Source organism: Pseudorca crassidens, chromosome 14, assembly GCF_039906515.1.
Source record: "Pseudorca crassidens isolate mPseCra1 chromosome 14, mPseCra1.hap1, whole genome shotgun sequence".
Classification (NCBI taxonomy): Eukaryota; Metazoa; Chordata; class Mammalia; order Artiodactyla; family Delphinidae; genus Pseudorca; species Pseudorca crassidens.
In genome coordinates this window covers 45,753,677-45,779,338 of record NC_090309.1, presented here as the reverse complement: position 1 = coordinate 45,779,338, position 25,662 = coordinate 45,753,677, and the positions used below count along the sequence as shown (strand labels likewise).

Sequence of the window (25,662 nt, the reverse complement as noted above, 5' to 3'; positions counted from 1 at the left end):
CCTTTTCCAGTAAGCCCGAGGAACTTGAGCCCTCCGTGATTTTTCTAGCATGCTCACGCTACCTGGAGCCTGCTTCTGAGGCTGGGGGCAGAGTAGAGAGCTGGGGAGCAGGAGAGCAAGCTCTCATTCCTTGTTTAAGTTTAGTTTTGAACTTCTCTTCCTTCTCTTCTTTCCTCCCTTCTTCCAGGAGGTTCTGAGGACCCCAGCAGCCTTGGGGAGCCGTCCCCTCACAGATCCTCAGCGTGTCCTATTTCCACTCAGTTCCCTCTGCTCCGCCCGTAACCTCTTTGTTTGCTTGCGTCTTCATGGGGAGGAGGGTTGGAGTTAGCCTCCAGCTCTTCAGGACAGGGTGCTGTGGGAGCGCACTGTCTTTAGGAGGAGATCCTCGAATCTCCTCGTAAAGGAACCTGTTAATTCAGAACCTGAAAGAAGCCGGGGGTGTTTCTGTAATGTGAGATTCACCCGAAGCAGTGACAGTTGGCTGGGGACACATTTGGTACTTGTTTAAATAACTTAATCCAAGCAGGTTTTCATTTGGACCTTGTTCCCGTGATAGGCTGGGTGTGGTAGTGATTTGGAGCCCCAGACCCTTTAATAACAACCTAGGATACCCATCAAGGGCTTTATTAGAGACATTTCCAACTGGGTAGCACACAAAAGATATTATAATTTAGAAAAAAATTAGTTGACCCTAAATGCACCTGAACCTCGAGTTACTCGCCATCTGTGACTTGTCCCTAGGAGAAACTTCATGTGTCTCTGTGTACTCTGCTCTGGACCTGCTCTTTCAAAACAGCCAACCTTCGGCCAAAAAATACAGCTTCTGTGTCGCTGTCATAAAGTTACCGTCCATCATGATGATTGTGTGATGAATAATGCATGGGATCTTTTCTCTGCGACCGATCACGATGTTATTGGTGCAGGTCGTTTTTCAGTCTGCACTGTGCCCCTCACTGCCTTTTTCCTTGTTCCCCCTATTCTGCCCTTTCTGATCCCTTGCTTTCAGTTGGCCTTTGTTGCAAGGCAAGGCCCTCTTTCCCTCCGGCGGGCTGTTCCCTCAGGGGAAGGCTGGGCCAGGAGGAGCTGCTGGCTTCGAAGGTGGGCGGCTGTCTTGGCAGGTGGCCCGGTGGCCTCACCTGCCAGGTTGGCAGCGGTAAAGGCTCATCTCTTGTTGCCTCTGCCTCATTCCCTCTCTGTGGTGGGTGGAGGCCTCAGCAGAGCCTTCCAGGCAGATATTCCCAGGATACCCTGGCCAGCCTGGGAACCCAGTACACCCAGGCCACCAAGTTCGTGCCCCATCAGCAAGGGTGGCTTTTTAGTTGTCACTCAGTGGCTGAAATACACAAAAAGTTGTTGGAGTCTGCTCCCTTTTTTGTAGATTGGCTCATAAACATCTTGGTGGGTTTGGGCCTAACGCTGAAAGGAGGAAGTCTTGGGTCCTTTTTAGGACAGATTTATGCTGATGGAACTGGAAGTGGGGTGAGTATGTGACCAAAGGGTAGCTCAGTAGAGGACAGTCAGGGAGTGTGAGTCGGTGGGTCCAGGGCACATTCGGTGGATCCCTGTTGAAGACCTTCAACAGCCTGCATTTAGAACATTCTGCAGAGGCAAGAAGATGGGAAGCCTATTTGTATGAAATGTGAAGGGCCGGTTCTAGGCACATGTGTCTAGAGTTTTGTGCTTTGAATTGGACAGAACTTGATCCCTGAGGCTTGGAAAACTTAATACTGTTTCCTGGATGATTTAGACGTGCAACTACCCCACTTTGGACCATAAACCAGCCGTTGCCTTTTCAAGGAACGGTTGAAGTTTGGAGATGATAGTCGTCCACTCACTTTACGGAAGGGGATACTGAGCCCAGCGTCTCAGCACGTTTTTGACGAAACCTCAACCTCGGGCCCAGGCCCTGCTCTCCCGGTGCCTGGCCAGGCCTCCTTGTACTCTGCTATGCTGCCCACCATTTTCTCTGCTGTTCACTGAACATCCCACTCAGCAGATCAAGGTCATGAGTGAATTTATCTCATCAGGTGTTGCCTGATCCTTTGTACCTGAGGGAAGCAATTTCTGGCTGTCTCCTGAGCTCTTCTGCCCCAGGTCCTTCTGTGTACTGTGTGCGTCCCCCACACTGGGGAGGAATAATAGCTGACACCCACGTTAGAAACTTTACCAGTCAAGTATTATACTATCGGGCAGGGCTGCAAAGGACCCCACCGTGACCTTCTCCGTCGTGTTGCCTCTTCAGCAGAGGTGGGAGGAAATGAGATGAGTGTGAGCAAAGGATGCTCTGCTGGTGGTTGTGCTTCAGGGGCTCCAGCGTTCAGGGATTGTATGGTTCCTCTGTTCGCGAGTTGTTGACCGTGCTTTAGAGGAGCTAAGGTTCATTACAGTTGACTTTTGCTCTTCTTCCTTTGGCCAGGGTCTCATGCCCCCGCTGGCACACGCCCACCACTGCCCAGGCTGTGGTTGGTGGTAAAGCGAGCTCTCCTCTGCTTGCAGATGAACGTGAAGCCGTGCAGAAGAAGACCTTCACCAAGTGGGTCAACTCCCACCTCGCCCGGGTGTCCTGCCGGATCACAGACCTGTACACTGACCTCCGGGATGGACGGATGCTCATCAAGCTGCTGGAGGTCCTCTCCGGAGAGAGACTGGTAAGAGGGGATGTGAAGTGTGGGGCGCTGTGGGCGGGAAAATGTTTTTTTGAAAAATCACGTGTGGACCTGTCTCCTGTTGATTTCTGCGGTTAATGGTTGATATTTTTGAGGAGGAGACTCTTGATAAGTGAGATGAGTACGCTGGGGGAAGCTCCAGGGTGACATTCTGAGTCTGGGTGGTTTTCCTGAGCTGTAATGAAGAGGCTTCGTTCTGGTTATTTGCAAGGTCACTGCCTTTGGTCGGAAAGATCTTGGCTGAACAGGGCATGGTGCTGGGAATTTAAGGGCCGGCCTTGGGTGCTGGCTCCAGGGTGTACCTGTATCCCTTGAGATCACGGAGTAATTTTAAATTTGTGTCTTACTGATCCTCTGGAAAATCTGAGCTGCTGTTTTAAGGTGGCAGGAACTGACTTCAGTGGTCCCTGGTGTATTTTTGGTTTCTTCCGTGCACACTTTTTGTTTTGAGGGTGGAGGGAGGGGCTGGTGCTGTGTCTCCTTGGAGACTTGGAGCTTTGATGAATTCCTCCAAGCCTTTTTGGGCAGGGGAGTTGTCAGCCTCCACTGAAACCGTTCTCCCCATTCTGTTTCCCAGAGCTGCCGTGGCTGTCTCTGATGTGGCTTTTGTCTGTGGACCTTAAACTGAGGAATCTTAAACCAGTCATTGTAACTGACCCAACAGGTTTTGTCTCGCCTTGGTGTGGAAATGGGTGCTGTCATCTGCCGGAGCACAGGCAGTTCCATAGGTGCTGGTGGGGGCCCAGCCAAAGGCAGGCTGACGCCCAGGGATCGAGCCCACATCTGCAGTGACATCACCGGGAAAACATGATGCTGGTGGTTGGCAGGGCTGCCAGAAAGCCTTACTTTTAACTCGAGCTCCACCCTGTAACTTGACAACCGCGGTGGGTCTGCATGCAGACCAACCCACACACCTCCGACCACAGGCAAGGGGCTGCAGTTGTACCCTGTCCTGTCATTAGCCCACAGACAGAATGGCCCCTTTGAACCCGGGTAAGAACAGTCAGGTTTCCCTTTCCCTGCCCCTCCGTTCAAGAACAGCCTCCTCTAAGAGACAGTGAAGCCCCGTCTCATCCTCAGTGCCTTTTGTCCACATGCTCTTTGTTCCCTGAGCGTGCACGTTTTGTTGCCTCGTCTTCTTGAGAGGCTGTGGGTCAAGCTAGACACACTGGATAAACAAAGGAGGCTTCTGCCTCCACGACTGTGATGCCTCCCTGAAGGCGGTTTGTAAGGTGGAAGTGGGAGCAGTGGATCCACATGGGGAGGGCCGGTCATTTTGTTTTGTTTTTTGACGTGAGTCTAGGCCAGAATTATTGTGATATTCATCTTTAAATACAATTTTGGTAACCAGACTTTCTCAACCGCCCCACATTTTTTTCCCTTTTAATGTTTAACCTAGTATGATTGTCTATTGATTTTTTTTTTGAATGATGTTTTGAAAGTAGCTAAAAAAAAAAAAAAATCATTAAAGGTCACCTGAAACTAGAAATTAGTTTGAACATTAATTTTTGTCCCAACAGGGTCCCGTCTTCAGGGCTGTGGGGAGTAAATTGTTCACCCTGGAAGGTCCATAATTCTTTCATACCAAGGAGATTGTGTCCTTGATAATGTCCACATAATAAACAGGATCAGACCCTTTGCCCTTTATTCTGGAAAGGGCAGCAAAAGCATTAGGGAGAAAAAAAGCAACCAGCAAAGCATAATTCTTGGTTGTTTGCAGATACCTCCCACTCCTCTGTTTATTTGCTGCCAGTGGTCTGTATATTTATTTATATATATATATATATATATATATATATATATTTTTTTTTTTTTTTGCAGTGACCCAGAGGCCTGGGAGAGTAGAGATGGAGAAACATGAGAGGGCTGCCATCTCCATCCTCTCAGGCAGTCAGTGGCAGAAGCTGTGTTTAGCCATGACTTACCACTTTGTAAAACCCCAAGAGGCTTGACTTCTTTTATTATCCTTTCCTCACAGCCAACTTGTGACTATACTTTGGGCAGTCTGATTAATCTTTCTTACTCCAAAAGTAAGGATACCATAGATAGAGTGAGCTACAGCTCTTGTTCATTTGTTCTGGAGATTTTCGGCCTCTTTGGCCCCGTGGTTTATTTGGTTCATGGAGCCTTCCGGAAGGGACACAGACCACACTCTGCTGTTGGCTGCAGAGGCTGCCAGGGACTCAACGTTAAGAGACCCTCCCTGCAGGAGAGGACATCCATCCATGAGGGCTTGCCCCAAAGGATTCTTGCATCTTCAGATTCTAAAACAAATGAGGTTGCTAGCGCTTCCAGGCCTGGGTAAATTAATGTCCACAGCTAAACGGTTGTGTCATCAGATAACGTTCAGTCAGCGCTGGGCTTTCTGCACCAGTGATCCAAAGCCCTGGGTCACATAAACACTTGCACTCCATCTGGAGCCATGTCTCCATCGGCATTTCAGCGCCAGCATTTACCACCAGCTTGACAGTAGGTAGTAGATAAATGTTTGAGGGACTGCAGTATCTAAATTTATTTTATTAATAGATTCTTGGAGGCAGCTCACCCCTCTTTACAGAGGGGGAAATTTGTCTTATTTTTACTGAGTGAAGTTCAAAGAAATACATTAGCTTAATGATCCAGAGCATTCCACCCTAACCCCGCCCTGCATTTCGGCTTAATAAAATTTGAGTTAGATTTGAGCAGGTTTTGGGTAGGCATTTTGGGTTATCAAGGCACTTGATTCCAATGTACTGGGGAACATGAGAGAGCAGGAATCCTCACGTCTGGTCCTGACTTGGGCGGGATCTGTGTCCGGAAGTTGTCGCTCTCTTTGCCGCAAGGTATGTCAGATCCTGGAGCAGTGAGGAAACTCTTTGGCTGAGCCCGGAAGCTGCTGCTAATCGGGATTGGGTTGATGACAGAGAAAACCTTTCCTTTCCAATGTGTTACTCTGAAATTACCATGTACTATAAGTTCATAAATGTCTTGCTTTAAAGTTCCATAAAGAATATAGACCGGGGCTTCCCTGGTGGCGCAGTGGTTGAGAGTCCGCCTGCCAATGCGGGGGACACGGGTTCATGCCCCGGTCCGGGAAGATCCCACATGCCGCAGAGCGGCTGGGCCCGTGAGCCATGGCCGCTGAGCCTGCGCGTCCGAGCCTGTGCTCCACAACGGGAGAGGCCACAACAGTGAGAGGCCCGCGTACCGCAAAAAAAAAAAAAAAAGAAGAAGAAAAAAGAATATAGACTACCCTTTACCGCATCAACTGACCAGGTAAAAGCGGTCACTGTGCTGGTCCCTTTGTCCTAGGCCCCAGGGCCAGATGAGAAACGGGACTTGAGGGGTAAAGTCCTGCACAACCCACTGACATTTGGAGGGAGTGGGGCCTCTGGACTTCGGGGGTGAAGTGGAGCCCACGGCTCCTCATCCAGGTTCGAAGTTGGCCAGTGCCTGCCCCCTTCCCTCTGTGGGCCTCAGCATGAAGGATGGGTCTGAATAAGACAGTTTCCTGCCTTGCTCCTGCCAGACCGAGCCCTCGCCTCTGACCGAGAGGACAAGGTTTTCCGAACACTTCTACCCTCCCCCCAGCCCCTGCCATTTCCAATAGCAGGTATCACTAATTTGGGGTTGCTTGATGTTTTCCTGATATTCTGTCTTCTTATTCTGTTAATCAATCTCAAAGAAGACAGTGCAACAAAAAGAGGATTTTTTTTTTTTTTTTTTTTTTTTACCACCGTTAATTCCAAAACAGGCTGAGCTAGGTGGAGACGATAGATTTACCATGAGATTTGCTAAGCCTTAAGTAAATCCTACGTTGAACTACCCTGAGTGCGTTTTACCTAGAGCCTTTGTTAGGAGAACATGCTGGCATGTATTGTTGTAGAAACGGGGTTTTATGAACTGGCCACAGAACCTTCCTGTTGTTTGTAATGTCTCTTGTGTGGGAGAATTTGCTTTTGTTCTAAACAACCAGACACAGAAGAATGCCCCTGTTAAATTCAGGTCTAGTTGCACAAATACTAAAAGTGAATTAATAGTAACAGGTAATAGTAATACCATGTGATAAAGTACTGAATGAATGGCTCCAAAGCCCTAGAGTTCAGAAGGGGAAACGGGCCTTCTGGATGGGGTGTCAAGGAGGGGCCGCGTGTCAGCCGTGAGGAAGAGTGAAGAGAGCGCTTGGGGGTGGGTGGCAGGAGGGAACAGGCGTAGGGAAAGCATCCTGGCTGAATTGGAGTTTGTTTTTGGAAGGAGTGATGATGGTCAGTCACTTTTAGTGTTTTCTGTCACACGCATAATGTGTTTAGTTCTCACAGTCTAATCACGGGGACAACTTACACTTTATAGGAGAAACAGGCAGTGAATGACCAGGGCCTCGCCCAAGGCCAGTATCACTACTGAGGAATATAACTTGGACTGCAGCCTACTCTCCTGTCTGTTGGTCCCCTCCTTTCTCATTGAGCCCTGCTAAAGGAGAAGATTCTCCTTGGGGGTGGGTCCCAAACAGGAAGGAGACGGGCAGGAATTAATGGAACAAAGTATGTTGTTTCCTGTTTAATTTTAATTGGGCAAGAATCGTTTATACTATTCTTAAAGCTCAAAGTGTGATATGTAGGGAGGTGTTTGGGGACATAATGTGAAATGAGTTTGGCTGTTGTATCAGAGGAGATTTTGGAGTTCCTATCCCCAAATCCCTATCCCATCCTACCCTCTGTATTAAGTAGAGGCGTGTGTGTGTGTGTGTGTGTAGCAAACACTGATTTTTTATTAAAAGACAAAAATATAAGCAAGTATCCATTGCTCTGATATACTGAGACCAGTAGTGTCTTTTCTCTATTTCTTCTTCACCTAAACGAGAGATCAGGAGGCACTTTAGAATTCACCTGGCATGCTAGTGAGTCTTTCACCCTGCAACACATAGGTTGTATTTCATAGCTGGAAGGGACTTGAGTGGCCACTAAGTTAGATCCCTTTATTTCATAGGTCCTGTAGGCCATCAAGGCCATCCAGCTGGCATATGGCAGTCGGCCTCTCCGAGTTCCCAGGATTGGTGTTCTGTCTACCCTGCAACCCTTGGAGAGCTGTTGCTCCAGGTGGCTTCAGGGTGGCTTTGGATACCCATGAAGAAAATCAGAAGGAGTGGGGCTTACCAGGGTAGAAAAGTGGCCCAGCTCCCCAGGGTCCCCCCAAAATACCCTGCCAGGAATCCTCCCTTATGTCTTCCTCTTCTATTCAAGGAGGCTAAAAATGGCTCCAGGAAACATTTGCTTTTTCTTTTCCATCTCTAGACTCTGACAAAAAGCCTGCCATCGTGAGTACTCCACAGTTCTGCAAATCCTGATGCCCCACAGCGTGTAATTGATCCAGACTCCAGGCTGAGCGACAGTCGGGGCAGAGCCATGGGGGGGCGTGGGGGTGAGGCAGCATCCAACTCCCTCCTTCCTTTCTAAGGGCCTTGGGCCCACTTGGCGAATTTGCCCAGGACCACACCGCTTCTCAGGGGCAGGGCTTGGACTAGCTGCTCTAATAAGCAATCAGGATTATATTGTCAGTTTCTGGAGGTTGGTTAGTTAGCCCTGTAATTCCCACTCCTCCTTTGGAGTTGGAAAGAAGATGGGTCTGGAGTAAGGCCCAGATGGGTTAGAGCTGTGGTTGATAAAAGATTTGGGACTAGAAGGGACCTTGGGAAGGGGAAACAGGAAAAGCACCCGCAAAACACAGGCCCACAGGCCCTGGTGCGGAAGAGCAGGGACACTTGTTAGATTGATTTGAAGGAGGATCCGTAAAAATTGGCATTTCCTCAGAGGAGCCCACGCCTGCAGAGCCCCCCTTGCTTGAGTTGCACACGAGTCTGGTATTGATCTTTGCCTCCCAAGTGGCATCTCAAACTGCCCCATCGGAAAGGACCCAGAGGACAGAAATGCGCATGTTGCCGTGGGAACGGACCTGTGTCGCACTAGGAACTTGACAGTAATTTGTGGAGATGAGACAGGGAAGGTTCCTCTTCTTGGCAGAGCGAGCCACTCTCGGGGCGTGGCTTGTGTTTATCCCTGAGCGACGCACCCCTCCCCCAGGTGCACTGTGTTCTGTTCTCTCCATTGTTATCTCTTCTTCCTCTTGAGAAGATGGAAGTTGAGTAAAATAAAAATAGCTCTTTTAAAAAAAAGGGAAAACTGTCTGCCAGATGGGAACCCAGCCTCGTAATTTCCTTTCACGTAGACGTGTGTGTACTGCCCTCGGTTCCCGGTGTAGCAGGAAGAGGACGCGCTCTGGAATCCCGGCTCACCGCACACCAGCCAGCCGTGCGCCATCACCTCACCCCTCTAAACCGGCATGTTCTCATCTGCAAAATGACAAGAATAGTAATAATTATTGCTGTGCAGTGTTAGTGTGAGGACTAAATGTAAACCACCTAACAGGTTAACATAGTGGCACAGGAAATGGCAGCTAAGAATTTTTAGATCTTGGGAGTTTTGCCATTTAGATGACCCAGTGTGTTTCAGTGTATATAGTTCTGTGCAGTCATTAACCCTTCTAAAATAAATTCCCTGTAGTGATTGCCCCCTAAACTTGCCGAGGTACCGTGCCTTAAAACACTTCGGAAGCCCTCTCTGAAGCAGATACAACATGAGTTCCAGGAGTTGGTATTCTTGAGTTTTAGTCTTGATTCTTACTCCCCCTCCTTGTGCTGCCCGTGCATCATCTAATCACGCCACGTCTGGTTTATTCTTTTGGCTTAAAAAGGGGTTAATATGCCACCGAAGATGAGTGAGCTTCAATTGAGATGAAATGTGGGAAAGTGTTTGAAAAACAGAGAGAGGAGAGGTATAGTGAGGCAGTGAAGCAACTTTCACTGCACAACATTTAGCCTAGTTTGAATTACTAGCTGTGCAGCATAACAGTAATGTTTAAAATATCTCTGTAAATCATGCTTTCCAGCCTTGTTTCCTAGTAAGCTCTGAGTCATAGAGGTCTTACTGTGTATAGAGGCCTTAAGTGTTGAGGTTTGGGTGTTTTCACATCCTTTCTGCTCTCTCCTCCTATCTCCCCTCCCTCCAGGCACCAGCCAGTCATAAATTTTCTCTACCACCTTTTCCTTTTATTTCTGTCCAGAGTTTAATTTGGGGTGTCAGGATTAGAAGAGTAATACCATTACCATTATTTGGGGGCACATTCCCTTCTGGTATTAAATTTGCCTTTCAGCTGACGTATACCAACTTCTCTGCCTCTCAGTGGGAGAGTTCTATCTAGACCCTGAACATTTCCTGTTGTCTAACAGAGAGGTGTGTTATTTCTAAACAGTTTTTTTTTGTTGTTTTTTTTTTTTTGCGATACGCGGGCCTCTCACTGTTGTGGCCTTTCCCATTGCAGAGCACAGGCTCCGGACGCGCAGGCTCAGCGACCACGGCTCACGGGCCCAGCCGCTCCGCGGCATGTGGGCTCCTCCCGGACCGGGGCACGAACCCGTGTCCTCTGCATCGGCAGGCGGACTCTCAACCACTGCGCCACCAGGGAAGCCCTATTTCTAAACAGTTTGAAGCCCAAGTGGCATGGAGAGGGGGAGCCCCCTCTTAAGTAGAATCGTTGGGAGGAAAATCCTTGAGGCACCCCTGTTGGTAGACACACTTTGTGGCTTTGAGAACACCATAATCATTAGTTCACCATTTCATTTATGTAGCGGCCCTTTGAGATAATTATTCATATTATCCCCATGTTATGGATAAACAGACATTTGAGAAGTAAGGCACTGATTTGCTAGAAAGTGGGGAAATTGTAACTTAAATGTGGGCATTTTAACATTAACGTCATCTTCTACACTGAATTGCCCAACAAAAGTATATGCAGAGATCCAGTTTGTTCACGTTTTATGTTTTAAAAGATATAAAGGCCGGGAGCAGTAGGAAAATTAAAAATAAAAAAACTTTAGGGGGAGAAGAGCAGAGTATCATCCCCCCAAATCTTGGTTTGATTTTTGGGAGAATTGCCAAAAAAACCCAAGTGGGGTGAGGGGTCTCCTGAAAGCTTGCCATTTCCTCTGACTTTTGGAAATTGGTGAGGTTTGTTTTTTAACCATTTGAAAAGTCTGATCATTTACCCAGAGATGTTTCTTTGCTGTTTTTATTTTAGTTCCTTCCTTTGTGTTCCCATGCACTAGTGTTTCTGATGGCTGGTGCTGGAGGGGACTTAACGTTGTGTCCAGGTCTGGGGTGAACCATCCTCAGATCCCACCTGGCATGGCCAGTCAGCATCAGCACGGCGCCCCTGCCACGTGGCGTTGGGCTTTTCCAGCCTGCAGGACAGCGTTTGGACCCCTCTCACAGCCCTCCCCCTCCCACACCCTTGCACCCCATACTCATGTGGAAATGAACACACAGTCGGCTGGGATTTGGTAACGAGAGAACAGAGGCTTGAGCGGTGTCTCACGTGCGTTTGAAGTTGAGTTTTTCAAGATAAAGTCTACGAGGACCAACTGTAGAGTTATGCCTGCTGCAACCTGGGAAGGTCCTGGCAGCCCCCAGCCTATTCCTTGTTCTCCTGTTGCTCAGGCCCTTCTGTCAGATGACAGAACTAAACAATTTAGTGAAGAGTTTGATGTCCTTTATTCAAGGGGACACAGTCCGTGGACAGAGGCGTGCAGTGCCTCACAAGTGGTGGAGCATGCTTCCCTAGGGATTTGGGGCGAGAGGTTAGAAAAGGGGCAGCGCGGGAACAGGGCGTGACTGGCTAGGAGGTTGGAGGTTTCCTTGGGAGGCGAGCGGGTCCTGTTTTCTGGGACGCGGTGAGCTGGAGGACTGTGATGGGTGTGTGTTGGGGCTCCTTGACAGCTGTTTCCCTCAAGGGCAGTCTGACTTAGGTTTGTGACGTGGGCCGAGCCCCTGGGGTGGCCTCTCTTTTGTGGGTCCTGGTACTCAAATTAACTTTACCAATTCTAATTCCATCCACACTGTTCCTCTCACACTCAGTTAGGACAAAACCCTTTCTGGCCTCGCAGATACCTGCTGCCATTAGGAGAACGCTTCCATCCCTGTTGCTCTGCAGTCCTGGGCGTATGGTGCCTGACACACGCTGTTTGGTCACAGGCTCGCTGGTCAGGGCACAGGCATTAAAGAGACAAGAGGAAGAAGCCTCTGTAGAGCAATGAGAAATGTCAGGAGCCCCTGCCCCAGAATTCACATGCTTCCTTAGAGGCAGTTAATCCCCACCCCTCGACTCTGAACAGAGTTTCAGCAGGAGCCACCTGGACACAAGAAGAAGGAACCGCTGTGGGTGGTCACTTTGTCAACCTCAAGAAATGACCGCCGATCCAGAGAAAATGAGAACCGAAAGCTGGCCCGCGAGAACCAGGTGCCGAGTCCGGGGACTTCTCCCCTGAGGGCTCTGGGCACACCCCCCTCCATCAGGGCCATCTCCCCTGTTAGGAGGGGACCCATGGGAGGAGGCTGCTGGGCGCGCCTTGGAAGAAGGGGGCTCCAGTGTCGGCCTCAGGCTGTGTCTACGCAGTCGCTCACGGAATCTTAGATGGAGTCCACCGCTTTCTGTTTTAAATATCTGGCCTTTTTCTTACCTCGCCATATTGCTTGATTTTGATGTAATGTTATCACTTGACCTAACATGAATAACAAATCCTAGCATTTCTGACATACCTGAAATGTATTAGTTGTGACGTTTCTGAGAGACGATGCCTTTTTGCGGGGGGTGGGGGTTGGGGGAGGTTGTAAGTAAACTCTTACAGTGCAGACTTCCCTCGATGCCCGAAGACGGATTGGTTCCAGGACTTGCCGCGGGTGCGGAGGGCCGACTGGAGCATGAAAAGCTTGACTTTTAGAGACATTTCTTTTTCCATTGCTATTATTTGAAAAAATCTGCCACTTGTGGTAAGGCCTCTGGCCATAATCTTATTTCCTCGGGGTCAAGGCACATTCTTGTATGCTTGCCAGTCCTTTCTTGTAGAAGAGAAAGTCAAGGAAAAAAATAACGTAATCTGAGACTGGGTACTTAAAGTGGTCACTTGTTAGCCAAGTTATCTTCTCTTTAAATGTTTTCCGTCTAGCACTTAACTGAGGATCTCGGCTACAGAGGGTAAAGTGGGAAGCAGGCAAGACCTTACCGTAGGACTAGCCACGCCCACACCTGCGTGTGCTCAGGTTGCTGCACACCGGGCTGCCTTTCCTCTGTGAGGCCGGCTCATAGCACACACCGTTGCCCAGTCCATCTGTGGGCGTTCAGGTCACTCCATGTAGGCCTTGGGCTCTGAACCGAACCAGAGGCCACCGAGAATATAGCAGGAATATAAAGCATTATCCCTGCTCTCAAGCCAGTAGTCAAGTTGGAAGTAATAAGAACAACACACATGAAATAACAGCAAAAATATAAGATATGTGATTAGTTCCTGAACTCTGTGGTCCAGACAGAGACCACAGATGTATACGTTTGGGGGGGAAGGGGAGACCTGTGAGAACTGGAATGGTTGGAAATGACGCCTAGAAGGAAAGATGTACCTTGACCTGAACCTTGAAAGGTGGGTGGGTTACAATGAGTTGGCTGAGGAGGTAGGATGGCAGCCAGGCCAGGTTCATCTTCTGGCCAGGGGGGTGTGGGCAACCTGGTGGCAGCTTTGTGGAGTAATGAGATCAGCCGGAGGTGCACCCTCAGCTAGAAGGGGGAGTAACGGGCGATAGAGAGGAGGGTGGGAAGGATGGAGGCGGGCGATGGAGGCATGAGCTTGTTCTTGACACAGGAGATGATAGAGACCCGTTGAAAATTTCGAGTGTGTGTGTGTGTGTGTGTGTGTGTGTGTGTGTGTATCTTTACCTATTGCTTTGTTTATTTAAAATGCTCACCTTGAAAACGCCTTTTTTTGATTTAGATATAACTGATTAAAAGGAATAGACATTTGAGGTAGTCAAATTAGACTACTCTCATATTCTTCTTACTTTATCCTTTCTTTCCAGTAAGTCACACCCTTTTACTCAACCCCCCTCCATCACCCTCACAAAACCAGCACTTGAAAATTCTGCGGATTTGGTGGAGTGTCCCCCCTTTTTCATTTTGAGCCAACCTTGGGAAACAACCCGAACCAGCAGGTGGCAAGCCTGTTTTTACGTTTAAAGCAGCTAGAAAATCCTCAGAGGTGTTTCTCTGTGCATCTGCAAAAATTATATGGGTGGCAGTAGTAGCTCTGAAATTCTTTATGAAAATTGGGTTCCTTTTTCTCTAAGCTTCCAGCTTCTGTGCTCATTTGTAAATTGTGTCACTTCCGTGATTAAACAAAAACCTCTGAAGAGTGATCGGTTACCATCCCTTAAGTAAACTTTTCTAAGGCTGTTAGATAAACTCTGTCCTTGGACTGAATGAGCACGTTTTTTTAACGTTTTGGTATGGGTCGGAAAGCGCTGCATGCATGGGCACGTGTGCACTTTCTGGGCTGTAGTTCTGAGCTGGTTTCTGCCCTCTTGGATGATGTGTTTCCACCTTCTGCTCATCTGTTTTAGCCTAAACCCACCAAGGGACGAATGCGCATCCACTGTCTGGAGAACGTGGACAAGGCCCTTCAGTTCCTGAAGGAGCAGAGAGTCCATCTTGAGAACATGGGGTCCCACGACATCGTGGATGGGAACCACCGGCTGACCCTCGGCCTTATCTGGACCATCATCCTGCGCTTCCAGGTAAGGGACTTGGCCCGGCGATTCGGCCTCCCTCCTGGAGGTGAGCATCCCTGTGAAACTGGCCCCCCCATTCCAGAGGGACTAGGAAGACCAGGTTGAAATGTCATCTCAGAGTCAGGTGTGCAGAGCGGCGGGTCACATTTGGCTGCCCTGTAGGCATGTGGCAGCTAATCACATCCTCCTTCAGTTCTGCCAGCCCCTGAAAGTCTTGACTCTCCTGGCAAATAAGAGGGTTTCCTGGGCTGCGTCTCGGCCCACCACTTCACCGACACCTACTGTAAACGTCTGGTGTCTGCTGCTCAGCTCTCAGGAGCAGAGGTGTAAGGATGTGGTCGATGCTAGGTGACTACCACCGGGCTGTTTGAACTTCGCCAGGTTGTGGCATGCGTCATAGAATATCTTTCGGCGAAGCTGCTTAGGATCGTGACACATGTGTGGGCTCTGTTTTCACCTTCTCCTTCTCCTTTGGATGTGAGGAAGCAGTTTTCAGGGGGGTGTGCAAAAGAGCCTTATGCTTGTTTGACTTGGTGACGATTTTATGGGTTTGTTATACCCGAGCGAAAGGTTCTAAGTATAGAAATACTGTAAGCCAGAAGGTCCTCTCAAGGTCATTTTGTCCAATTCCTTCACTTTCTGAGGGAAGGGAGGAGCCTTGCCAGGGATCACACAGCCAGTCAGGGCTGCTGCTCATGCTTCCGGCCCCTTGGAAGAGAGCGCAGCCTTTCTTGTCTGTGAAGCAGCTCCGGCCTGATTCCTGGTTCTTTCTCCAGGCTGTTGCTTCATGCTCCTGCTTTTCAGTTAAAATCTGAAATTCAGGAAACACTTCTTACCATAGTGTCAGGTTACTCTGCAGACAAAAGTCCGAACCGTCCTGTCTCCACCGTGGCTGTGTTCTCTGTGTCTTCCCTTCCTGTTAAGCCCCTTTGATGAAGTTTGATTGATTTTTTTTTTCCCCTAGGTAAATAAAAATCTCACCAACAAAGGGTCATGTCAGAAATCAAATTATAGCTCTCTTTGTATTCTTACTAAAACGCCGAAATCAACCTCTAACCAATCATTTCCCTTGTGCTCCCCTCGGGATCGGGCAGCTCTAGTTTAGTGGTCTGGGTGGGTATGTGGGAGTAGGGAGGGGGTAGGGGACCAAAGCAGAGCTGTACAGAGACACTCCCTGCATGGGGGGTTCCTAAGCCTGGACCTGCCTTGGGAAAGCCGTTTACTCATTCAGGTTCCCTGGTCCCAGCCCCAGCGCTTCTAATTAAATAGGTCTGAGGCTGGGAACCACTGTGAAGGTGACATGTTAGTGGAGATTTAATTGCAACAATCAGTGACTTTATTTTGCACACAGAACTCTTCTGCACGTTTCTGTCATTTAGTTCCTGAATGATTTGAAAACAGAGTGAATACCATTGTGTTCACTAACTATTGCTCTGGGCCTTAGGCCAACAGGACTCTCCTGGAGCATCGCCTCAGTTCTGTAGAGTAAAAAGTCCTATTTCTCTTGCCTTTGGCCTGTAGTAATCAGAGCGTGGAAGGGCATCCTGACAGTGGCCTCTCTTGACAGCGGGTCTTGTGCCCATGACGGGGAGCTGGCACACACAGCCCTTTCCAGGATTCTCGGCATGAATTGGGTTGCATCATTGACTAATTAGCTTCCTGCCAGCTTGCCTTTTTCTGTGCTTGAACCTGTAAATGCTGATACGTAGTTTCTCCCTTTCCTTTGAGGCTGATGTCACTGCATGGCCTGCAGGGTTGGTGTCTGACATGACCCCGCCTCCCACAGCAGTTTTATCAAATCATCCCCCGCTCCACAAACATGTATCGATTCTGCACCAGCCAAGGCCCAGCTCACATTCTGCGTCCTCTGTGAAGCATCCCATGTATCTACAAAGATCTCTCTCCCCACCGCCCCCCAGCTCCTGAATGTGCAACCTTGTCTTACATTTTGTGTGTGTGTGTGTGTGTGTGTCCAGAGTCCCCAAGACGTGGCCTGCCCTGATGTGTGTAGCAGGTGTGCATTAAATACCGATGATGACAGACAGGTTTTATGCCGCTTTCCCTTAAAAGAGAGTAAAAGATGGTGTGAGGAAACTGGAATGAAAGTCGTCGAGTTTGCCTGGTCCACATAGGGAGCTGTCTTCATTTCAGAAGGGTAGATATTGTTTCTGAAAGAACAAGTCTGGAAACAGATTCCCTTCACACTGAGGCATAGGAAAGCTGATGGGGGTTAATGTGTAAAATTCCACCTGCCTTTCCTGGTGGGTCTGTGTCTTACTCCTTGAGCGAAGGTTATTCTTACACACTCTTTGGAGTTTATGCAAACTCAGACTTCACTTACAACAGTTAAAAATGGAGAATTTTTTTTAGAAGTGTAATTATTTCAATTTCTAGGTGTTTTTCCTAGTTGAAAGTTTCTAACTTTTTAATCTTACATGTATGTATTTTATCCTCCTCCTACCACTTTCTCTTAAAAAGAATTCTGGGGCGTGTTTCTAGATTAAATGGAAAGACCTTTGACAGGGGCCAGGACAGGGAAGCTTGGAATGGTTAGAGCTGAAAGAGAGGCCAACACCCTTTCCCCTGACTCCATTCCACATTTTATCATTATAATCAAGGAACTAAAGGCAAAGGGGTATTTAGAGCATTTGTTTAAAATCACGTAACTGGTAGGCAGCCCGTGAGCCAAAGAGCTGACATGTATGGATCCTTACTAAGAGCCCAGCCCTTCGTACTTTGCATTTGTTCAAGTGTACAGCACGAGATAGCCACCCCTCAGAGGGGAAGCCGAGGAACTCGCCCAAGGACACGCAATAGGTGGGGGAGCCTGGATTCGGACCCAGAGAGTCTGACTTTGGTGCCAGTAGACCAGGCTCTGTGTCCTGTTGAGAATCAGCGGCCTGAGTAGCTGATGAACACAGGCTCTCATAGTCCATTCAGGCTGCTAAAACAAAGTACCACAGATTGGGTGGCTTCCATACAGTAGAAATTTATTGCTTACGGTTCTGGAGGCTGTAAGTCTGAGATCAGGGTGCTAGCATGGTCAGGTGAGGGACCTCTTCCGGGTTGCATACTTCTCATTGTGTCCTCACATGGTGGAAGGCGCTAGGGATCTCTCTGGAGCCTCTTTTATAAGGCACAAATCCCATTTATGAGGGTGCTACCCTCATAACTTAAGCATCTCCCAGAGGCCCTACCTCTTAACACCATCACCTGTGGGGCTTAGGATTTCAGCGTAAGAATTGGTGCGGGTGTGGGAGACAAGCATTCAGACCATGGAAGCACAGCATTTAAGGGCACTCTTTCTCTGAGAGTTTGGGTCCGTTTTCAGGAAATGGTGCACGCACTGTCCTCATCAACGAAGGACTCACTCACCCTGGTTTAAAAAAATCTTTGGTTGTGAGAAAACAAACGGCATTTTTCTAGAGTCTGCTGAGGTTCAAGCCGTATGAACCACCGTTCTAGCTTGTAGTTGGAGAGGACGGGCTATGTTGGGGGTAGAAAAGACCCCTAATCGGTTCTTGGAAGTCAGGCAGGTAACTAGTCTTCACTTCAGTCTTATCTTTGTGCAAAGTAGAGAACCTAGTTCTGGTTGGTGTTTCTAAGAAGTGAACCCTGGCTTCAGAAAGCAGTTCTCATTGACCCTTGGTGTAGGCAGTCTGCAGGGCTAGCTGTTGATCTAAAGTTTACTCTTTATGTATATGCAGACCTGTTCTTCTGTGGCTCTTATTAGGAAGCTAATGCATCTATTGGTCTAATATTTCTTCGTAAATCTTAGATCCAGGATATCAGCGTGGAAACTGAAGACAACAAAGAGAAGAAATCTGCCAAGGATGCATTGCTGTTGTGGTGCCAGATGAAGACAGCTGGGTGAGCACAAGCTCGGGGGTTAGGGGCTGCTTCTCCCAGGACTACGTTCTACCAGAGTCATCACTTACAAGGTGTTGACGAGTATCTTCTCCACCACTTCACTGAGACGTCTTGTTGACTCGCAAGCAGTGGATGCACTGGCATTTCAGCTAGCTCTCAGAACAGGAGTTGATTTATATCCTGGACCTGTCATTTGCACAGTCAGTTTCCCTCTGTTTACGAAGGAAGTTCCAGAGAGAAGTTAATCTTGAATTTTAAAACCCTGAAACCATGTTTAAGAATCTCATCCAGGATATTTGTAAAATGTTGTGGGTTTTCTCCTCTCTTTAATTTCTGTTGCTTTGGGAAGCTCTGTGCAGTAAACTTAAGGGTGGGTGGTCTTTGTACATTATCTCAGTTTCCCTCTCTTTTATTCTTTCCTTGAAATTTCAGTCAAGATATTTTTTAGAGAATTGCATCTTGCTTATTGCTCACTGAAACTTCGGAGCTCCTAGGTACTGAGAATTGGTTTTGTACAGGGTTAATTTTGCACCAAGTCAGGACTACTTGGAGGACAGCTGTCGTTGTAATGGACGTGATCAGTCAGTGGTAACTATGGAAACCATGAAGAGTGTAAGGCTTAGTAAGGGGATCAAGTTAGGAATGAACTTTTAATCAACCACAGGTAGAAAGTTATTAATAATCAATGTGGTGTAGAGTAGCTGATTGACTGCGGGTAAGTTTCAAACATAGGGAAGTGTTTCAGGGAGGTACTAGATTTACAAAACTTCATCCAGTTCAGTGGGATAAGGAAGAAGGAGAGCTGAGTGTTTGAACAGGTAATCCCAGCTACTTCCTCGCCCGGAGTGCCGTGTGAACTCGGGTCTTGGTGTCTGCAGGGTTCTGATAGCTGTGCTGGGGGCGTGGAAAGCCAGTGAAGCAAGGAGGCCTCAGAGGCATCTAGTTGTGGTCACTTTTTTCTCAGTAAGCCTGGTGTTTTCAGTCAAGGACGCAGATCACAGATCGAATTACCAAGAAAGAAAAGCCATGTGGATGTGTGTTTTATTCTTATTTTCCAACAAGGAGAAGTTGAGGCGGATCTTAGCTTGGATTTGATTGTCCTTATTGACATTCACTGCCCGACATTTTCGCAGTGCCTACAGACTTTTTTTTTTTTTTTAAACACTGTGTTTAGCGAAAGCACAGACCTTTGTTTGATGATTGTGTCGCTCTCGTCTTGTGCCTCGTGTTTGTTAGGTACCCCAACGTCAACATTCACAACTTCACCACTAGCTGGAGGGACGGCATGGCCTTCAATGCGCTGATACACAAACACCGGTGAGTCCTTAGAGGTCATGCTAACAATTTGGGGGTGGAATGTTGACATCCTTGTGTAGCAGATCTGGGTGACTTTCGGTCCTCATGTCCGTTGCCCTCGCTGTTGCATCATGGTGGAAATTCCTGCCTTCCCCGTGAGGAAGGTGAGAGAGAATGTGTAAATTCTCCCAAACCAGAGAAACGACTTAACCCATTGTCTTCATAAACTTTGAGGTGGTTTATTCAAAAATCGGGTTTCATTGTTTGATGATTAACTAATATTATAGGCTTTTACTCTGCTAAGTGGACACTTTTGGAGTAGTAATCGAGTCCCACTGGTCACACGGTGTGTTTTCAAGCCACTGTGATAAATCTTTGTTCCACTGTTGTTCTACACAGGCCTGACCTGATAGATTTTGACAAGCTAAAGAAATCCAATGCACACTACAATCTGCAGAATGCATTTAACCTTGCAGAGCAGCACCTCGGCCTCACTAAACTGTTGGACCCCGAAGGTAAGGACTCCAGGGGTAAGAGGTGGGACCTTCGGCATCTCTAGCACTGCGGAGTAAATATAAAATCTGCTTTGTGTCAGTTTGTTTCATTTGTACAGTGTGCTTTGGGAATTATCTAAGGAAGAGGAGTTTAATTTTGGTGTGGGAGTTACTTGAGGATTTGTGTAAAGGATTACGTCTGAAAAGGCCTTGAGAGATGAGTATGATTTACACATGTGCCAGAGGAGAGGGCGTGGCAGGCAGAGGGATCTGTGTGAGCAAAGGAGCTGCGAAAGAGGAAGGTGTGACCGGGGACTAACAGTTTATTGGGAGTGGTGTTAGCGTGTTGTTGGGAAACATACAACTGGAAAGGTGGGTGGGGGCCCAACAGGTTACAGTCTTTAGAGGTTATTCAGCAGGCACTGGGGAGTCATTGAAGCCTCTTAGCCTCTGTGCTCAAGGAAGCGAACCTGCCTTAGGCTCTCCATACATGCTTGTTGACTGACGTTCATCCCACGGTGGCAAGAGCGTGGTCTGGCCTGGGTAGAGATAGGGGCAGGGGCCTCCTTAGGAGGCTGTGCGGTGTTTGTTCCTGAGCATGAAGAGCTTCAGTGAGGAAGGTGCACCCGGAACGTGTGGGTGGCAGAGGAGTAGCACGCGCAGCCCCTCCTCGTGGCTGGCTGCTTGGCGGCCCAGTCTCTGCACGGAACCAACCTCTCTGCTCTGCGGATCCCTGCAGCAGGACCCTGCAGACTGACTGCGGGTGACGTGGAGCAGACCTGTGTGGGACAGTCCCATAGGTTGTAAATCCCTTGCTTACCAGAATCCTAACTGTAGGCTTCATCTTAGCATGAGCTATCACAGGAACGTCTTCTGATGTCGAGAAGCATTGAAGACGTAAGAGGATTTGTTTGTAGGGCTGGAGCCTTTTAGACCGTCTCAGCTGTTAGCAGATATTAGAGAGAAAAAACTGTATGCGAGTGAAAGTTTAAAGTTCTTATAAATATAGAACAGGAAGTTGAACTCCCCAAGGGCAGATCGAGGTCAGGAGGCTACCAGGCAGGCGTCTTGCTATTTTCCAGTGCATCAGATGCACTGATAGTTTCACTACAGGAAGCTGAGATAAAGTTATCTTTGTGCTAGCCCATTAAACGATTTCTCAATATAAACACGAAACTAAAATTCCTTGGACTGTGATAAATCTTTGTGCTTAACCCCTGCCTTACTCTGGAAAGGCATCCTCCCTGAGCCCGAGCTCTTTGTGCTTAGATAAAGAATCTTCTTTTTTTTTTTAATCACTATGACAAAAAGGAATTTAATAAGTTGCTCATTAGTTAATCTTTCTAATCACCACCCACTACGAAAAGGGGATTGATGTTCCCCAGGTCATTCGAAGACAAGGAGCTAAAAGAAGCAGTCGATGTCACTTATTCTGTGGGTTTGATCTTGATGATTAGTTGTCCTTAGCTGCTATTAGTTGTCCGGTGCCCCAGAGAGCATCAGTTACAATAAAATTGTAAACAAGTTAGAAAAGGTTTTGCTTGCTCACTCCTTCCCAGTTATGTCGACATTTTATGTTTATTAAATTGCATACAGGGATGGCATTTTTTCCTGGCCTTCCTGCAATTCTGTATCCACGGGGCCCACTTTGATGGGGCCAAACAGACACAGGAGTTGGCCACAGGGGCCCTGGGGTGGGAACAGTAGCGGTGGCCCCCTCTGCCATCAGCTGCCTCAGTGACTCTGGGCAGGGAGCTTTCCCGCCCTGTGCCCTGGTAGTCAAGTCTTTAAAACAAGAGAGGCAACCTGCCTCACACAGGGCTGCCAGGAAGGATAGAAGTGAAGGCGCGTGTGCGGAGGCACATTGAAAAAAGAGCCCCATACGTCATCAGAGAGCCATCTGTGTTCTCTCCTCCGTCTATCCCGAGTTGAGTACTTCCCTCAACATTGCCATACCCTGAAGACTGACCACCTTCATTCATTTGCTCCCTCCCTCGATAAATATTTATTGACCACCCACCCTGTATATAGACAGTGCGTTAGGAGGTGGGGAGGCACGGTGGCACAGGGCTTCCCAAGACTGGGTTCCTGCCTTGGAAACTCAGTCTTGTAAGACTAATGAAATGTGCATAAGTAATCATAGGACCTGGCAGAAAGCAAACGATAAACAAAGCCCGAGGAGACAGTCATTCCAGCTGTAGGGATCGGAAATGGCTGTGTTGGAGTGGTGGCTTCTGAGCTGGACCTGAAGGGTAGGAAGAAGGTGATGTGCTGGGGAAGGCCCTTTCAGACAAAGGGAGGCTGTAACTGGAAGGAATATTGGGAATTGAGGGGTGGTAAATAGTCCAGTTTGGTTTAGATCTATAGTGCCTTAGAAGAACCAGTAGGCTGCAGAATGAGAAATGTCTAGAATGGCACTTGGCACTTAGAGGAAGTGTGATAAATATTCGATGGATAGATGGAAGGAAGGGAGGGAGGGAAAGAAAGTTAGGGCAAATTGTAGAGGCCTTTGGGGTTTATACTTTATTTTTCAGACTGCAGGGCACTTCTGAGTAATTTGGGCTTGGGAGGAAGCTGTGCTTCACAGCTGTGCTTCTGGAAGATCAGCTAGGCAAGGTGTGTAAAGTGAATCGAGTAGCAGGGAGACCCAGTGAGGAAGCCATTGCTTCAGGTCTGGTTATGTGACCGTGAGAGCTGGACCCGAGAGTGACAATAAGGATTCCATAAATAGAATCATCAGGTCTCAGACCCGGTGACTAACCAGATATATGGGTAACAAGGAGATAAAGATGTCCATGGACTTAGTGGCCGGGAAAGATTCTGGTGCCACTGGCAGAAATAAGGACCACAGAGAAACACAGACCAGCTTAGGGGTCGGGGAGGCAGGGAGGTGGATGTGGTGTGTCTGGGTGGTAGCCACATCAGTGAGATATCTGACTCAATTCTTACTATGTTCTTCATTTCTGCTTAGTACTTTTGTATATATTTTGTCATCTCTGTGGCCTGGGGTCCTCTAGAGAAAAGATCATGTCTATTAAGACTTTTTTGTCCTTCTGTCATACAGAGTGAAGTAAGTCCGAAAGAGAAAAACAGATACTGTATGCTAACACATATATATGGAATCTAAAAAAAAAAAAGTGGTTCTGATGAACCTAGGGGCAGGACAGGTGTAAAGACCCAGACGTAGAGAATGGACTTGAGGACACGGGGAGGGGGAAGGGTAAGCTGGGACGAAGTGAGAGAGTGGCATGGACATATATACATTACCAAATGTAGAATAGATAGCTGGTGGGAAGCAGCCGCATAGCACAGGGAGATCAGCTCGGTGCTTTGTGTCCATCTAGAGGGGTGGGATAGGGAGGGTGGGAGGGAGACGCAAGAGGGAGGAGATATGGGGATATATGTATATGTGTAGTTGATTCACTTTGTTATACAGCAGCAACTAACACACCATTGTAAAGCAATTATACTTCAATAAAGATGTTAAAAGAAAAAAAGACTTTTATTTTCTTATTGCAGTAGAAGGCACTTATGAATGTTCATATAATAAAAGAGCCAGGGAGGTGATTTCATCCCTGTTAGTTAACTTTATAATTAACACATCGATGACAGAACTCTCAAGCCCAAAAAAATGAAGATACGGGCCTGTGCAGTGCTGAGCAGCTGTTCCAGGTTGTTCCTGCTGCCTGGTTGGCGGTGCCGTGAGCAGAGTACTGAACAGAATCTTCTCTGGGTTGCAGATATCAGTGTGGACCACCCCGATGAGAAGTCCATTATCACTTATGTGGTGACTTATTACCACTACTTCTCAAAGATGAAGGCCTTGGCTGTTGAAGGAAAACGAATTGGAAAGGTGAGCTCACACCACTTTTGTAAGTTGTGAGACATAATTAAGGTTCACATCTTAATATGCCGCCACCATGCACTCAGACGTTTAGCTACTGGGAGTTCGTGGCAGGTTCTCCACACGGCAGGGAAGTGGGCAGCAGCCTCTGGATCCCAAAGAGTACTAGGAGGCAGGAGTGGTGGGTGGCTAAAATACTCAGGAAGGGATTTCAGGGGGATCTCAGACCCGGAAACACCCCTCCCCTCAACCTTGCCAGAAAATTGGGTATTGAAGATCTGATTGAGTTGCCTGATGTCATGGACGTGGAAGTCCTACTTACCACGCTTGGAAAGGCCTCATCAGTGTCACGCTTTTTTCATTTTTTTGTTTGGCTGACGTTCCCCTGCCATATATTTCAGAACACCGCAGATCAGATGACATTGTCTTCTCAGTGCAATGGAATAGAAAATCCGTGGGCGTTCATGGGACAGGACCAAGCAAAATAGAGCCCTTTTTGTTCCTCTAGGAATTTCGGAGCTGAGGCATCAGGAGTCATACAGGATCTGAAACCCTTGCCTGGGGGTTGGGAGGTTACAGAACCAATTACAGTTGAGTTAAGCTGTCATTGCTCACAAATGATAGCCACGGTCTGAGTGCTTATTAGCACATGGTTCTCGGAGTTTTAAAAACTGTTGTGCCAAAGTCTCATAGAACCGTTTTCAGAGCCAGTGCTGAAGTGTGTGCGGGCTCCCGTAGGGCTGCAGTCATGTCTCCCTTACGTAGGGATACGATCTTGTTTTTCCATTTTTCTGACTCTTGTTTACAGGTGCTCGACAATGCTATTGAAACAGAAAAAATGATTGAAAAGTATGAATCCCTTGCCTCTGACCTTCTGGAGTGGATTGAACAAACCATCATTATTTTGAACAACCGCAAATTTGCCAACTCGCTGGTTGGGGTTCAACAACAGCTCCAGGCCTTCAACACCTACCGCACTGTGGAGAAGCCGCCCAAGTAAGATGCAGAGTGTAATGCCTTGCCCTTCTTGTGGGGAGAGGTGATTGCAGCCGCAGACCCCTGTTTTCTGACTTGCATGGTCTCATCTCTCAATGAATGCCTCTCGCCAGCGGCCTGTCCTACTCCTTTTAATCTGAGCCTGTGTTGCCGAGATGTATTCCAGATTATACCCTCTGTGAGCCCTTTCTAGCAGAAATGTGCCACTGGTATGTGTGATACGTGAGAATCCCAAGAAACGGTGCAGGTCCCCAGTTCCTTATCCAAAGCTCTTGCGCCTAATGTGTTTCAGAATTCCATCGTTTCTGGATTTTAGAGAAGTAACAGGGTACATGCCAGGTGGCTCTGAGGCAGTTAACTCATATCAAGCCTCCTCACATATCTGTAGCAAAACATGTAATTATTCACACTGTGTGAATTAAAAAAACAATAGTTTCATATCCGTTCAGATCAGGTTTTGCTGCCCCCAGAAGTCTGATTTTTCACATATTTTAAAGATACGTAGTTGTCCAGTAAAGATTGTGGCCCTTATCTCTTGCTTATTATGACAAGAGTCATCCCTCCTTTTTCTGAAAACTCCACTCAGTTGTGAATTCCTGGCTGAGGTCTCCACAACCCATTGACAGTGACCTTAGGTGGTCGTTTGAAATGATCCTTGTTGAATGCATTCAGCTGTGCTCTCCAAATGAAGCAAGTTCATCATCCGCGGCTTGGGGTCTAAATCTTGATTGAGTTGATTAACAAAAGAGTAGCATTCTGTGCCCCCGACTGTAAATCTCAGCAACAACAACGAACCACAAGAAAAACCCCACAGTTTGGCACATACTGAGGTCTTCAGTACCCAAAAACTAACC

The 25,662-nt window shown here is 47.8% G+C and overlaps 1 protein-coding gene across 5 annotated transcripts in view; it reads left to right on the top strand.

The window, feature by feature from the left end:
- Positions 1–25,662, top strand: part of SPTBN1 (spectrin beta, non-erythrocytic 1) — a 197,269-nt gene that overhangs the window by 125,645 nt on the left and 45,962 nt on the right. For all 5 annotated transcript variants that reach the window (XM_067705053.1, XM_067705052.1, XM_067705054.1 and 2 more), the window contains 7 exons: positions 2,497–2,648; positions 14,141–14,314; positions 18,087–18,178; positions 19,415–19,495; positions 19,874–19,989; positions 23,709–23,821; positions 24,621–24,808. In XM_067705053.1, the coding sequence (XP_067561154.1) occupies positions 2,497–2,648; positions 14,141–14,314; positions 18,087–18,178; positions 19,415–19,495; positions 19,874–19,989; positions 23,709–23,821; positions 24,621–24,808 (916 nt within the window). The remainder of the gene's footprint in view (positions 1–2,496; positions 2,649–14,140; positions 14,315–18,086; positions 18,179–19,414; positions 19,496–19,873; positions 19,990–23,708; positions 23,822–24,620; positions 24,809–25,662) is intronic.